Here is a 15,755-nt window from a genome sequence, read left to right as displayed (position 1 = left end):
ATATATTATAATTCTAAATGATATTCATCAAATCTATTTCTTGTTTCACCTCTCTGTTCCCAGTCAATCATATTTATTGATTCATCAAATATTACTGTGTTCAACTTTTTTGTTTAGCTCCGAGTGCATCGAGTTGAAAATCGAGCAAAGTTTTCAAGTAAATGCTTTCACACATAAACTCCAGGGATTTATGCGCCAAAGTTATGGAAAATCTTCCAACTCTTTCGCAATCGGCCACAAAATTTGAAAACTCGAGTCGAGCTCTGAAAGTGGGGCACATCTTCAATTAGAGTTGCATGGAACTTGGGCGAAAGTTCAAGAGCAATTTGTATAAAGTTCTGGCAAAAGGATTTCATTAATATTAAAAAGACAACAAATAATATGTTTTTATTCTTCTTTTGGCGTGGCAAGTAAATGGAAAGTTTGCCTCGGCTGCAGCCAGCTGTGCAATTTGCTCGAGCTCTGTTGGACTCCAGCTGTGGGTGTCCTTTTGGCCAAAGTCTTTCTGGCCAAGTGCAATTGAAATGCCACTGGAACTTTCAATGTCCGACTGTGATGGGTGGGGATTGTATGTGTGTGCGTGTGTGTGTGTGTGTGTGGATCAAGGTATTTCGCCCTCTTCCAGACTCTCCGACTCATACTCAACGTCGGCTATGGGGATCCGTGGGAATCGCCGCCTGCGCCAGCGACTCACGGGGACTGGCGAGGGTGTGCGGGGTAGCAGTATGGGCCTTGGCCACCTTATGTTGATTTTATTGAAATCGAAGTCGTCGCTAGTCAAATCGATAACGGGCAGCTCCTGGTCCTCGTCCGACTCCTGCTCCACAACAATTTGCTGCACTTCACGCTTGTCCGGCAGCCAGATGCGCGTGCTCTCATCGCTGCTGGCGAACATGCTGCAGTGGGGATGGAACTGCAGGCAGTGCACCGCCTCCCTGCACCTGCTGTGCAGCACAGCCATCAGCTGCCCGCTGGCGGCGTGCCACACATGAACGCGCCCCCGATCCGCGCCGGCCAGCACGTGCTGCGAGTCGGGGGTGTAGCAGGCCTGCAGCGGCAGCTGATCCCGGTTCGCATAGCTCCCATACGTCTGCCCGAGGCGCCCGTTGAACGCATCCACGCTGAAGCAGCAGCCGGAGTCGGTGCTGACCAGCAGGCTCTGGCCGTCGGGCGCGAACTGCAGCTGCGTCCACTTGGCCCCCTCGGTCGGCTGATAGTCGAATTTCTGGCACGGCTTGCTGCCCATCTTGCGCACGTCGTAGATTTCTATGCGCTGCGCATTATGGCTCGTGGCACAGACCAAGCCGGCCGGATCGAAAGCAACCAGCGGGCGCTGCAAGTGCTTCAACTTCTCTGTGTAGCGCTCACAGCGCAGATCCCACATCAGCACGCGATCATCCCAGCCAGCGCTCAAGAAGTGATGCGCACTGCCCGGCTGAAAGCATAGGCCACGCAGCGCCCTCTTGTGGCCCTTGAAGTACCTCAGGTACTGATGACTGATCAAGTCCAAATATCGTATGCGATAGTCCTCCTAGAATGATTGGAGAACGCACGAGAAAGTTCTTAAAAATATGATAAGTGATATGATAATTTTATGCTTAAGATTCTCGCTAACCTCTCTCTGCACCTGCTGAACAACTTCTCTAAGACTCATCTTACTCCTCTCTCTGTATTTCCTTACTTTAAGACAGGAGTACTAGGTAGTACTCTTGCTCCTCTTGAGCTTATCCAGACACGAGAGAGCTCTTAAAAATATGGTAAATGATGCCATTAAGTGTGTGCTTAGAATTCATTGAACAACTTCTCTAAAACTCATCTTACTTGTCTCTCTATTCTTCCAAAATTTTCTCTTAAGCAAGACAGTAAGACAGAACCACTAAGTACTACACCTGACACAAGCGAGTTCTTAAAAATATGGTAAATGATGCCACTAAGTTTTCCTCAATATCAAACATACCTGCTGGCTAACTTATCTAAAACTCATCTTACTTCTGCCCAATTTCTGCCCAGCTCTTGCCTTAAGCCAGACAGTCAGGCAGTACTACAGAAGCACTAGTACTAATCTTGCTCCTCTTCAGCTTGTTCCCAGCTTCTCTCTACACTTCTATCTACTTTATCCCCAGCTGCTGCCCAGCTTTCTACTAGCTTCCTCTGGCGTCTGTCTTCTTTTTCTTTTGCCTCCAACTAGCTTTTCTTTTACTTTCGCTGCTCTGTAGCTTCTCACTTGCTTTTCAGCAGCTCCTCTCCAGCTTCTCCCTGACTTTCTTTTCTGCCATCTACCTCGCTTCTCTCCACCTTGCTTTTCTCTGTATTCTTTTCACCTTCCATCTCCCCTTACCTTCGATGAGCTATGCAGTAGTCGATCATTTCGCTGGGTAAAGCAAGCCAGTTTGGGTCGATACTTCTGCAGGTTGACCAAGGACAGCTGCCGCAGGCTGCTGCAGTCGATGACCAGCAAATAGTGATGATCGCAGACTAGCAGATGGCGTCCGTCCTGCGAGAAGCACATGGAATGCTTCAGCTCACACGACTCCTCGAAGATCTTGGCCACGCGAAACTCTCGCAACGTCTCCGCGTTCAGTTTGGTGCTCATTTTGAAGTGAGTCAATTTCAAGTTCCAAGCAAAATGAGTTTTGACTCGATGCCAGCTGCTTGAGGCGAGGGCAAGGATGTTGGGCCAGTGCAACGCCTACTTCGACTTAATTAAATCAAATCTAGCCAAGCAGAGGGACACGCCTCCCTCTTGGCTGCAGCTGGTCACTGTTGCATTTGACTTAATTTCCATTTTGTGGCTCCCATTGCGTCTCATTAGGGCGCTGTTATGGGGTGGGGGCGTGGCAGGGGAGTCTCTGGAAAAACGACTGTCGAGCTGGCAACACAGTCGGCATTGCCTATAATGCCATGCAACCCCGCTCCCGCTCCCCCTCCCGCCTTCTCTTTGTGGGTATTTAGGCCGATTCGCGTCATTAGTGCTGCAACAGCATTCGACCAAATGTTGCCATCGGCGGCTCCCCAGATGCCAGCATCCAGCATCCAGTATCCAGCATCCAGCATCCCAAAGATGAACTAAATTAGACAGCAGAAGTTTTCTCTTGGCAGCAGCAGCAGCAGCTGTCGACTTGCGAGTAAATAATGAAAACTGCAAATTGTTTATTTTCTGCATTCTGATTACAACAATTACTTATAACAGTGAACAAAGCGGGAGAGGGAATATCATCAATGTTAGATTAAGGCGATAGCAAGTAAATTCTGATTTAATTTGTATTTAAATGTGTGTGTTCTCATATAACAAGTGGTGGGGATTGAATATGAAACGTTACTGAAAATTGAACTTGAAATGTATAAGAATATACAAAAAAGTGGAGAGAGTGTATGGAATGAGATGAGAAACACTCAATATGGAATACGAAACATAGAAATTTACAAATTATATATCAAACATGCAAAACATGGATAATGAAACTTGGAACGTGAAATATGCAATATAAAATATGGAAAATGAAACATTGAATATGAAATATGGTTTCTGATATAGGGAATGGAATATGATATATGGAATATGATATGTGGAATATAAAACATGAAACATAATCAAGAAATATGAAATATGGAATATAAAGCATGCAATGTATAACATGCAAAATTCAAAGAGTAATATGAATCATGACGAAAAAAATATATGTAGAACTACTGAAGTATATTGAAATGAAATATATATGTATACAAAAACACGTAAAAAAAAATCTACAAAAATTGCAAAAAAAAAAAAAATAATAAAATAAATAAGTATATTTGTGTGAATTAATTTCATCTAATTTTCATATATACAAATAGCCATCAAGGTTCATTCAATAAGACACACATATATTTATATTCAATCGATAGACTTGTTGACAGAACGGGATATGCAACATTTAATGTAGAAGAGAAATGCAAATGCATATACTTCACATACGAGTGTAATATACATATGTATATGTATAATACATATGCATTATTATATGATGCTGAAATCAGAATACAAAGATGAAATATGAAAGGTGGAACTTTTAATAACATTAATTAATTTAATTAATTAATTTAAGAATCAAAGATTCTTTATGAAAAGTCTACATAAAATTTTAATTAAATATTCTTTTATATATGTATATATATGAATTCTAGGGTACAATATAAAATGTAACAAATGTAACAAAAACAGGCATCGCTCGCCGTTAGGTGAATGCGAATTTCAGCATTAGATCAGGTGTTAAGACCTCAACTAAACGCTGGCTGTATCCATGGCAAATACCTGGACGCAACCTGTGGGCCAGGACTCGCTGACTCGCTGACTGACTGCCTCGCCGGGCCGGGCCGGGCTGACTGGGAAATGAATGTAATTGTAATGTAAGCGGAAATAAGCGCGGCTGATGCTGTCGTTGACGTTGCTGTGCGAGCTGTGCGCATTTTAATTAAAATTTATAAGCCTTGGCCGGGGACTACTTGGCTGGCTGGCTGGCTGGCTGGCTGGCTGGGCTGTCTGGGTTGGCTGACTGGCTGAACTGGCTATTTGGCTAGAATATCAGTGGGTCCTGCGCCAGGACCTCGCGTGGCGTTTTAAGCTTTTAAGTTGCGGTGGATTTGCGTAGCTATGCATTGGATTTTATGTGAAAATCAACTGCGGTGCGCATAAATTAAAAATCAAGCCACACAGAAAACAAACAAAATATAGAAAATTAAAAAACAAAATCAAATATATATATATATATATATATATATGCGAGGTGTGTACAAAAAGTAAAGCAAATTTTTATTAGTTTTCTTTTTTATATATTTTTTTTATTTATTGAGAAATATGTATTAAGTTATCAATATTGTTTTTGCATGTATTTATTTGAATAAAAAATACTTAATTTTAAATAATTTTAAAGTTACTTTCAAAAGCGAACGACTTTCCTGCATAAACAGCCAATCTAAAATAAAATTTTATATAACTCGTGTAAATGAAAAATGAAAATTAAGCTAACTTCTCAAACAGACCTCGCAAAGGGATTTTGTTCTTTATGTTGTGCATCATTTGTAATTAATTTGCATCATTAGCTTTGGCGTAAAGCATTTCCATTCCATGTGGAAAATCCTGGCCACAATTTACGCATTTTGCGGCTTTGCCCGTCAAATTCAATTATAATACAACCACAAAATATAAAAAAATAAAAAAAAAAAAAAAAATAAAATGAAATGTACGAAATTTAATAAAAAACAACTGCGAAACAAACAAATTTGGAATTATTTATTTTAATGGATTTCTGCGCAATTTATAATTGTTTTCATTCAAAAAAATAATATTAATAAAATCAATTTGAATTAGTATTTCTTGTTGTTTTAATCACTCAACAAAGCCTACAGAGAGAGAGAGACAAAGAGAGAGAGAGGGAGAGAGTGTACACAAAGCCTATTGCATATATAATTATAATTATGTAAATAAACATATTCACATAATCATAACATTTTAAAGGCGCATAAAAAATGCATTTTATTTTTACTTATTCATATCAAATTTAATTTGCTTCAATTCTATTTAATTTTTATTGTTGCGGCAAACGAAATAATGCCAGGCGATTATATAAATTAAATTACTATATTACTGAATTTTTTAAAGGGCTTTGCAATATATTTACAAAAATATTTAATTCGGTATTTTATATAAATTTAAACATTTGCCCAGAATTATATAAAAATAGTCTTTAATATGTAAGAGTGCTCGAGTCGAGATTGCAAAGAGTACAACTCAAATCATTTTATAATGCGATATCTATAAATATAAATAGATAACTACATATGTAAGCTACTCTACTATATATGTGTTCTATCACTTTTAATTTTCATCTTTAATATGTAGTTAGCCCATAAATCTATTTATAGTCGTCATAGATTGAATATTCTCTTGACCCAATATTCACTTCATGCGAGCCACTTGAATAATCGAATATATCAGATTGCACATATGCGTATGTATATGTTTATGTATATGTGCATTTATGCATCTATATACTCACATACATTGCTGTTATTGTCGCCTCGTTGGCCAATGCTAAATTGGATTTGTGTTTGCATCTCTGTTGGCCACTTTTGCTTGATTTTCGGTACTTTTTGGCCGCTTTTGTTTGCCAACTGTTTATTGATATTTTATGCGCCATTTTGCAGAGCAAAATTGCACTAATTGCAATTTTAGGCACGTTCCATAGGACACTCGACATTGCATTCGCATTCGCAATCGCATTCGCATTCGCCTCGCATTCAATTGCCAATTTAATTGTTGCCAGACAACGAGCCATTAAAACAGATTCCAATTTTATGGCAGCCAAAAACAACAAATACAATGCAAATTATAAATTTGTGCTCTATATAGCACGCCCTTCATGAAATGGAACTAGGGGTATATGTGGCGGATTTTTGAAAAAAGTGACGTGTTATGAATAGATAGATGCTATAGATACCTCTATAAGAATATAAAGAAAATTAAAAATATTTATCTATATGAATTTATGGATAGATAAAAAGACAGACATATATAAATAAATATATACATATATACACATAAATCATGCGAGGCAATGCATATAAATATGGTAATAGTAAATTCGAATATAGATATATAGTTAAAGAAATATAGATAGATAGATGTGTAGATACATAGAAAGATAGATAGATATATTGATAGATATATTGATAGATACATAAATAGATACATAGATACATAGATACATAGATACATAGATACATAGATACATAGATACATAGATACATAGATACATAGATACATAGATACATAGATACATAGATACATAGATACATAGATACATAGATACATAGATACATAGATACATAGATGCATAGATACATAGATACATAGATACATAGATACATAGATACATAGATACATAGATACATAGATACATAGATACATAGATACATAGATACATAGATACATAGATACATAGATACATAGATACATAGATACATAGATACATAGATACATAGATACATAGATACATAGATACATAGATACATAGATACATAGATACATAGATACATAGATACATAGATACATAGATACATAGATACATAGATACATAGATACATAGATACATAGATACATAGATACATAGATACATAGATAGATAGAATAGAATAGATATAGATATTTATATTCCTACGCAGTATTTCCATAGTCGTTCTATGTAAGGCAATGAATTCAATTTCGTTGTCATGGCAAAGGCATTTTAATTGAAACTTGTAAAGCTCATATCGATTGCTCTGGATTTATGTCGAATATTTTTTTGAAAATTTTCCATATCAACATTACCATATCGAACCACAGGCAACAGATTTCGCCTGTCATTTGTTGTTGTTGTTGTTGTTGCTGCTGCTGCAGCTGACATTTGAGCCAAAGTGCAATTTGTAGCCAAGTTTAGCATGCATTTCTTAAAAGTGCATAAATTGCAGGAGTATTAAATGGTGGGGATACCTCGATTGTCAAGTTTATTACGGCAAAGGCAAGAATACGTCAACTTGTCTGCAGCGCTGACAGTGGGGCTATTAGGGCGTGGCTGGAGGGAGGCGGCGGAAAGGCGGAAACTTTAACTGGCAGCCAGATAAAAATTTGTGCAAATTTTTCAATCAGCGTGGCTGACGTTTGCAATGGATGTGTGTGTGTGAGTGTATGGGTGTGTGGGTGTCAACAAATCGTAGGTTTTGCGTTTGTCAAGCAACCAAAGCAACAACAACGACAACAACAACAACAATGGCAAACAACAACCAGCAACCGATTGCAGTTCACACGCCAGCAAAGTGAGTCAAACCAAAGTCAAAGTTCAAACACAATTTCTCAAATATGCAAGAGCATGTGCATAGCTCCCATATATGCAGGTGTGTGTCTGTCTGTGTGCGTGTGTGTGTGTGTATGCATACTTGGTGCGTTGCTCAGCCAGCTGCCTGGCACCTTTTGAAATTGAATGGGCCGGCACTCTGCTGCCGTAAAAGAAGATAAATGACACAAGTGAGCCATATCAGCCGCAGTCAGCAGCCGAGTCGGAACCAGCCCAGATGCTGGTTGAGCAGGGCACCGATAGGTGGACAAGGAGTAATGGGGTGGGGTGGTAGTAGTGGGTGCCGTTAGACATACTCTGGCTGCCATCTTGAGGCCTGCAGTTGTCAGACGACAGCGGACAGCGGACAGCACAATTGGACTGGCAACAGGATGGATGCTTCCTCTTTTGCTCTGACTCTCATTCTCACTCAGACTCAGATTGTAACTCTGTATCTGGCTCTGACTCCACTGCACCTGCACCAACTGCAATTCCACTCCTGCCCTTCCCCTTCCCCCTGGTCAGCTTTGCATTTGATTAAAAACGGATAGTCCTTTGCATGTAGCGCAGTTGCGTTTCCGCTACACTGACTGAGCCTCTCTGCTCGCTCACCTTCAACTTGATGCCTCAGATAAAAAAGTTGTTATATATACATATACATTATGTATATAAATGGCACACATACATATGCATATATTTTAATTTAATATTCATGTGCATTGTGAAAATGTTGCGAAAGTGCCAAAAACAGACTCAAAGGCCGTCTCGTTATATAAATGAATAAATAAATAAGAGTGAAACTGAAAGAAAATATAAAAGCTAAACTTTTGGCAGCCAAGAAAAGGGGAATAGCGCATACACTGCAAAGTGTAAATAGTTTGAGAATATTATAAATAATAATTTTTTGAATTCTTAAATGTAGTTAAACATAACAATGCTTTAAATTAAGTATTTTAATATAAACAATTCTAAAAAAATTAAATTTTAGTTAATTTTATACTAAAAATAAACATCAAATTTTAGAAAATATTATAAAAATAATAAGAATTGTTTTAGTTACTTTTTAGAAAATTAAATAATTTTACACTATTAAATAATCAAAATATAAAAACTTTTAGAAACTTTGATTTGAAATTTTTTAAATTTGTAATGTAATTAATTTTTTTAATTGCACTGAAAAATAGTTATAATTCTTCTGAATTATTTTTTATATATTATTATATATAGCATTTAAATAATTTGTATTTATTATTATTTTTTTTACATTTACGTTCTTTTATATCCGTAACATATAATATCTATATATATAATATAATTTTATTTAATCAATTTGTTGAGTTCAGTAGATCAGATTGAGATATGACAACATTGGTGCAGATCGCTTGTGCCTTTATTTGGGTTTCCTGCTCTCTCAAGCCTTCACACAGGGACACGCGATGCGATGCGTTGCGGCCTGACAGTGGGCATGAAAATTTATTACTTTTGCCGGGTGTCGAGTGTCGTGTGTCTGGGTTTTTCGGCTGCCAAGCTGCAGCAGGAGCAGGCAGCAGCAGGAGAAGCAGCAGGAGCAGCAGCTCACTTTCAAGTACGAATCCATTGCGCGTTAAATTTGGCGGCGTTGGCGGCAACGTTGCCAACTCGCCGACATCTCCGACCATCCAACATAAAACTGACAAAAGTTGCGCCAAGGCAAAAGTTCGCTGCAACAATGTCCAATTCGTAGCCGAGCAAAAACGAAACGCATAAAAAATCATGAAAGCAAAACGAAATAAATGCCAACGCATAGCTGAAGTGGATGTGGAAGTGGCCATGGCGTTGCATTCATATATGTGTTGCTGCATATATGCCATATATACATATATAGGTGGGCAAGTGGAAATATATAGTTTTTAATATGCATAAATTGCACTTATTTTTATTTTGCTTTCATTTTTTAAGCACCCTCAAAGCGGTTGCAGTTGCGAAATCCCTTATAGTACCAGGTCGACAATTCTATACGCTGCTAAAAAGGCGATGACACGCACAGAAAAGTATATGAAAAGCAAGTTTATTAAGCGTGAGCTTTATTGACTTCAGCTTTTCCCATCTTAAGCCAAAGTCCTGCATTTAGTCAGCTTTAATGAGCTTTAAGCTATAATGAGCTTCGAAGCCTTTGATATATGTTGAGCTTTTAGCCTGCCTTTTTTGTCTTTGTAATTTGTTAAAAATCTTCAATTGCTTTAAAAACCCAGATTCTAGCTTCAAGAAGAATATCTGGAACTATTTAATGCTATACAACAGTCAAAACTAGGGCGTGATATAATATATTCTATTGAGTATTGATTGAAATCTGAGCGAAAAAAAGGGAACAATAGGTCTTAAGAAATTATTCATAAATTAATAAAAATAAATCAACCATGCAGAACTATTCCATACAAAGATTATAAATGATTTAAGCTTGTTTGGATTTTTAGAATTAAAGCTCTTTACAATAAATAAAAATTTAAAAAAAAAAAAAAATAAATAAGAATTTGATTTACGTACTATTCATATAAATTTCCATTTTTATAAAAAAATTTAAGCGCCTAAGTGCTCTTTTCAAGTTTTATACACACATAAATTCTTTTGTTTTCTCTTATAATTTAACCCCAATATTTCTCCTTAATTTTTGCAAGCGCTATAAGAGTCATCCGTCAAGTTTATTCAGCTATTAAAAAATCACTTCCGGCCCGTGTTATTGTAATACCCTCCGTTCAGCTTAATGACTTTTACTTGCTTCACTCAGTTGCTGCTCGAAGTATATCAAAGAGCACAAAGCTGCGGGTGCCAGCTCACAGCTCAGAGCTCAGAGCTCGCTCTCTGCGAATGCAATACGATTTATATTTAAGAGGAATAAAAAAGAAAGGCAGCAAGAAGAAGAGAAATCGGACATATATCTTCATGAATTTTCAGCTGTAGCTGAAATGAAAAAGCAAAGCTGACAAAAGTTAAGAAGTAAAGCGGCTTGTGCCCCGAGTCCGAAACGCGATGGCCCCTGGTGACAGGCGCTGGGTAAAGTGCCCCCCTTAGCTGTCTGATAGCCAGCGAGCAACAGCCACACAAAGTGTGTGTGTGTGTGGGTGTGTGTGTGTGTGTGTGACAGCAATGGCCCCGCAACGTTGACAGTTGTCAATGTTATTAGCGACATGTGAAGCGAGCCCTGAAAACCTCGCAGCATCAGCATCAGCAACAGCAACGGCAACAGCATCCGAAGTGAGTTGGCTTTATGTAACTCTGAAAACAAATTGCTTGTAATATTTGCCGAGGAATGCCTCCTAATTGAGCACGGTAAGGTTAACTGTCTGTCGATTCACTTAAAGCCAAACAACATTTTCATTTACCGGCGAGCCAGTAGGCTAGAGAGAGAGAGAGAGACAGGGGGAGAGAGAGAGGGAGAGTGGGAGAGTAACAAATGTGAAACAGCTTCATCTTCGAGTTGCCATGGGCTGCTAGTATTGCCTCTGCTATTTGCTGATTGTGTAACAAATATTGACAGGGCCGACAGGGCTCAACTGGCCTAAAAAGTAGCACAGAAACGGAACTGGACTGGCTCGGCCCGTCCGGCGGGACATTTGTGCCATATCATGTTCCATGTTGACGCACCAGCACAAAAGCTGAAATTATATTTAAAAGTTTGCAGTTTATTTTTTGCCTCTCTCACTGCATACCTCTCTCTCTCTTTCTCTCTCTCTGTCTCTGTCTCTTTTGGCTATTCTTTGGTCCACTCTATTCGGATTGTGGCATGTGGGGCGGGGACCCGCACGTTATTTACTTTTGCGGTCATTGTGCGACGTTGGGGGACGCATGGCGAGTCCCCAAAGTTATAATTCTTAAAGTTTTTATCTATCGCACACATCCGGCTCGGCTGTCCTGTTTAAACGGGCGTATACGTAATATTCAAGCTTAAACAGATTTAATAGCCGTCCTCTCTCTATTATATTTAAGCATATTAACGATTTGCTGTCCCGCCGTCTAATTCCATCTGAAATTCGCTCAATCCTCATTTATTTCGCCCAGCGAAGCGCTAATGAAAATCTTAATGCGCCGCAGTTAATAATAAAATGGAATTAGGCGCCCCTCACCCCCCACCTCTGTCTGGGGCATTCGTTTGAGCATTGCCAATGACTTCTGGGTATTTTCAATTTTAATTAAGTACCCAGCAGACAATCTGTCCGTCTGTCCGTCTGTCCGTTCGTCTATCTGCTGGTTCGACCTACTGGCGCCTACTTTTAGGGAATTTATGTGCAACAACAAAATGGCAATTTGTTAGGCTAATGATGCCATTTTTCGCAGCAAATTACCTGACCATGCCCATCCAACAAGCAAATAAACAAACTGCCAACAAACATATTCACCCACACACACACACACACCCACACAACAAGCATAGGCATGTGTGTTTATACAACACATGTGTTTACTCAATGTTGTAGCAGCGGAACTAGTTCATTTAGAAATCGATTGCCTAGTTGCTGTGATATTTATTGTTCAATGAGTGGAACTAGTTCTTTTACAAGTTGATAATTCAAATAAAACTAGCTCCATTAATTTTTTTAATTCTTTAGAACTAGTTCATTTTAATATAATAATTTATTTTGCATTAGTTTGCTTCAGCAACGTGACTGTGGAACTAGTTCATTTTAAAGTTCATAGCTTAAGTAATGGATATTTCTCTATATATCTCTTAATAAAATGTGAAACTAATTTGATGAGATTGAAAAAGAAAAACACTTTCTTAAGAACTAGTCTTACCGCGGAACTAGTTACTTTTGTTTCCGAGCGTTAATTGGATGTACTACTCCATTTTTAATGCGTTATTTATTCGAATCAATCTTTGAATAAAGATTTCAGTTTAATTAAATTAAACTTGAAATGGAACTAGTTCCAAAAGATGAAAACTTTGCTGTAAGTAGTTTAAATTACTTCCATTGGATGTAGCTCCACCTGATTTAAGATACAGCAAGATAAAGACGCATTCCATTTTAGTTTCATACGATATGTAAGCCGTCTAGCCATTGAAACAAGTTCCCTTAAGTGAACCATCACAAAAGCAGACGTAACTGCAGTCTAACCGAAGCAATAGCCATTCGAAACGTAACTCAAATTAAGGCTAAACAGCTTAAGCAGCCATCAATAAAAAAGGTGGAATGAATCCCAACTGCCCATTGAGTTAGTTCGTTCACGTAAACGGAACGGAACCATAATGACCAGCACTCGCATTACGTATACGTGTAGTGGGTCAACAAGTTGTGGCAAGTCAGCAGAAATTTGCTTTCGCTGCGGATTTTGCTTCTCTGCTTACACAAATACTTACCTGTCATAAAAGCCAAGCACTTCAACGCGTTTGCTGCGGCTGCGGCTTCGACTTTCCCTTTGACCATGGCCCAGAGCAGATCCTGTGGCGTCTCCTGCTGCAGCCCGTAATTTCGGTGGCGTATTTGCGGCAAACTGAACAAATTTCATTTTAATTAGCGCTACGTTGCACTATGCAAGCGATTCGAAATTCGCGCAACTGTTGCCAGCAATAAAAGCCCCAAAGTCTATTAGCCACGCCGCGGAGCCAAAAAGGCAATAGCAAGGAGCCAACACAGCTCCAATGCCAATAAACGGCGTCTGGCACGCAGACAGATAGCACGAATAGTTAGCTATGCACAGACACAGTCTCAGTTTGCTCGACACTCGACAATGGAGACCAGAAGTAATCACTAACTGTTGTTGTTGTTGTTGTTGCTGCTGTGCGGCTGCTGCAAATCGCAGCCAAAGTCCGAAACCCAATGCCAATGCACATGATGTGTTTAATGGTTAAATTGTTGCTAATTCCATTTGCCCACGCTGCTGGCTGCACTTCGGTGGCCAAAGTGTTGCAATGCCCGCCAGCAGCCAATGGCAGCCCATGGCAGCCAACAGCCCAGCAGCCAAACAAGCAGCCGCAACAACAACTGCTGCTACATCAGCAACAGCTCTTCGATCCTATCGAAATCGGAGCCGCCGGCAAACGGAACGTGCGCAAATTAATGTAACGTTGACGCAATGTTAGGCACGAACCAATTTCACTTAAAACCTGCAGCCAACAGGCCGCAGCCCACTGCCTTCTCCTCCTGATTCTCCTTACCCATAAACTTCTCAACTGACCAAGCCCCTATGCCCCCCTCTGGCAGTCTCCTCCTTCAGTCCACTTCTGCAGCCTCCTCCTCCTCTTTGTGTCCCCTCTTCTTCCTTCTCCCCCTGCACAAATTGGCACCTTGTTTGGCCTATCAACTGATTTGTCACACAGCTCTTTGGCCAAGCGCCTGCGTTTGCTATTTGCATCTGATTAAATGCTTAATCGAAAAGCTTAAACGTGTGTTTGACAACAACCAAGCAAACAGATAAAATAACTAACAAAGAAAATCATAGAGAAAGTATAAGCTTAAATATTTGAATAATATATATTATATATATCATTGAACAAGAATAAGTTCAAATATATAAATAATATATTAGACGTAATATCAGTTTATACAACTTACAAAGTTCTCCGTTTTTAAGCATTCATGAAGATTAATTAAACTAAAATTAAACGATTTGTGTCTTTAAATTCAAATGAAATTTGGAGCTAAGCAGCCAGATAAATTAAAAGCAGTAAATTTGAATTAATTCCAAGTGATATAAACTGATTTTTGGGACACTGAATATTAGATGGGGAATTCAAATGGACGCTCATCTCATATTTATCGGATTTCCCCGCATTTCCACCAATTTCCATGGCAAACAAATGTCGAGCAGCGTGCCGAACGCATTAAATTTGCTTAGTAACTGTACTAAATATACGCGACGGCATACAGATGAGCATAACCTGCAGCTGAGTGGGTACTAGGCGTGCGAGGGCGGATGGCAAGGGGCGTGGCTCATTCTGTTAACGCGCCGTCGCGCCGTAGTTGCCACTTTTCTATTTATTTGGCCATTAACGCTCATTTGTGGTTATCAGGTAAATTGGATAAAAGCCAACGTAGCATGAAGCCAGGCACAAACAGCGAACAGAGGTGACAGGACCTCTGGCTGTGCCGCACACATACACAGAGTAAGACTGAGAGAGAGAGAGAGGGAGGGAGGGAGGCAGTGGCTGTGTCTGGCTGTTGCTGCTGCTGCTTATCTTCAAGTGTTGCAGCAACATGAAAATGAAGGCTTTGACTGCAAACACTGCTAAGACGCTAGCTATATACATACATACATACATATATATATATATATATATTCCCTTCGCGGCACTAACTGCGCCAGTCATTAACTTTTTATGTCTCTTCACTCTTTATCTTTCTATCTCCCCTCTCTCTCGCTGCATTTACATTCAAATCGAATTCAAATATTTGCGGTTATTTTTACGGGTTTACAGTCAGCCTTTGTTTTGTGGCCACAATTTGCTTTTAGACTAATAAATAAAAGCAGCGACGATGGCGTCATAAAATTTAATTTTCATGCACACACACATACACACATACATATACAACACAAACGCTAACAAAATATAAAATAAATAGAAATAAAAAAGGATATTTAAATGCGCCATATTGCAAGCTCAAATGAAATTTTGTGGCTTGTTGCAAAACAAGGGCAAAGAGCTAAACATAAAAATAAAAGAACAGAAACATGAAAAATAACACAAAGTGCAACGTAAATAAAAATGCATTTCATTTGTGAATGTTGCACTACAAATATACCCTGTAACATATTTTATTTAAATAATAAAAAAATAAATAAAAATAGAAACAAATTGAATTCTCCGCATTTTAAATTCAGCCTGTATATTAAAAGTGGAAAGTTGAATATTCTGCACATGAGAGTTAGGCGTAGCTATTCCAGCTAATTAAATAATTAGCTTAATCAAGTTGCTTAGTTCAGTAACAACACTTA

The 15,755-nt window shown here is 38.9% G+C and overlaps 1 protein-coding gene across 2 annotated transcripts; it reads right to left on the bottom strand.

Annotated features, from left to right (window-relative positions):
* Positions 1 to 350: 350 nt before the first annotated feature.
* LOC108611211 (WD repeat-containing protein 82) lies at positions 351 to 3,574 on the bottom strand. Of its 2 annotated transcripts, none has more exons than XM_018003718.2 (2): positions 2,339 to 3,574; positions 351 to 1,531 (listed from the first exon to the last, which is right to left on the bottom strand). In XM_018003718.2, exons 1-2 carry the CDS (start codon positions 2,591 to 2,593, stop codon positions 602 to 604), a joined length of 1,185 nt encoding a protein of 394 aa, XP_017859207.1. In that variant the 5' UTR covers positions 2,594 to 3,574; the 3' UTR covers positions 351 to 601. The 2 variants fall into 2 exon arrangements, with proteins under 2 accessions (XP_017859207.1, XP_089320979.1); XM_089464853.1 differs by lacking the exon at positions 2,339 to 3,574 and adding an exon at positions 1,616 to 1,820.
* Positions 3,575 to 15,755: the final 12,181 nt, after the last annotated feature.

Source organism: Drosophila arizonae, chromosome 3, assembly GCF_054131065.1.
Source record: "Drosophila arizonae isolate 15081-1271.41 chromosome 3, UAZ_ARI_1.0, whole genome shotgun sequence".
Taxonomy (NCBI): Eukaryota; Metazoa; Arthropoda; class Insecta; order Diptera; family Drosophilidae; genus Drosophila; species Drosophila arizonae.
This window is presented reverse-complemented; position numbering and strand designations above follow the sequence as displayed.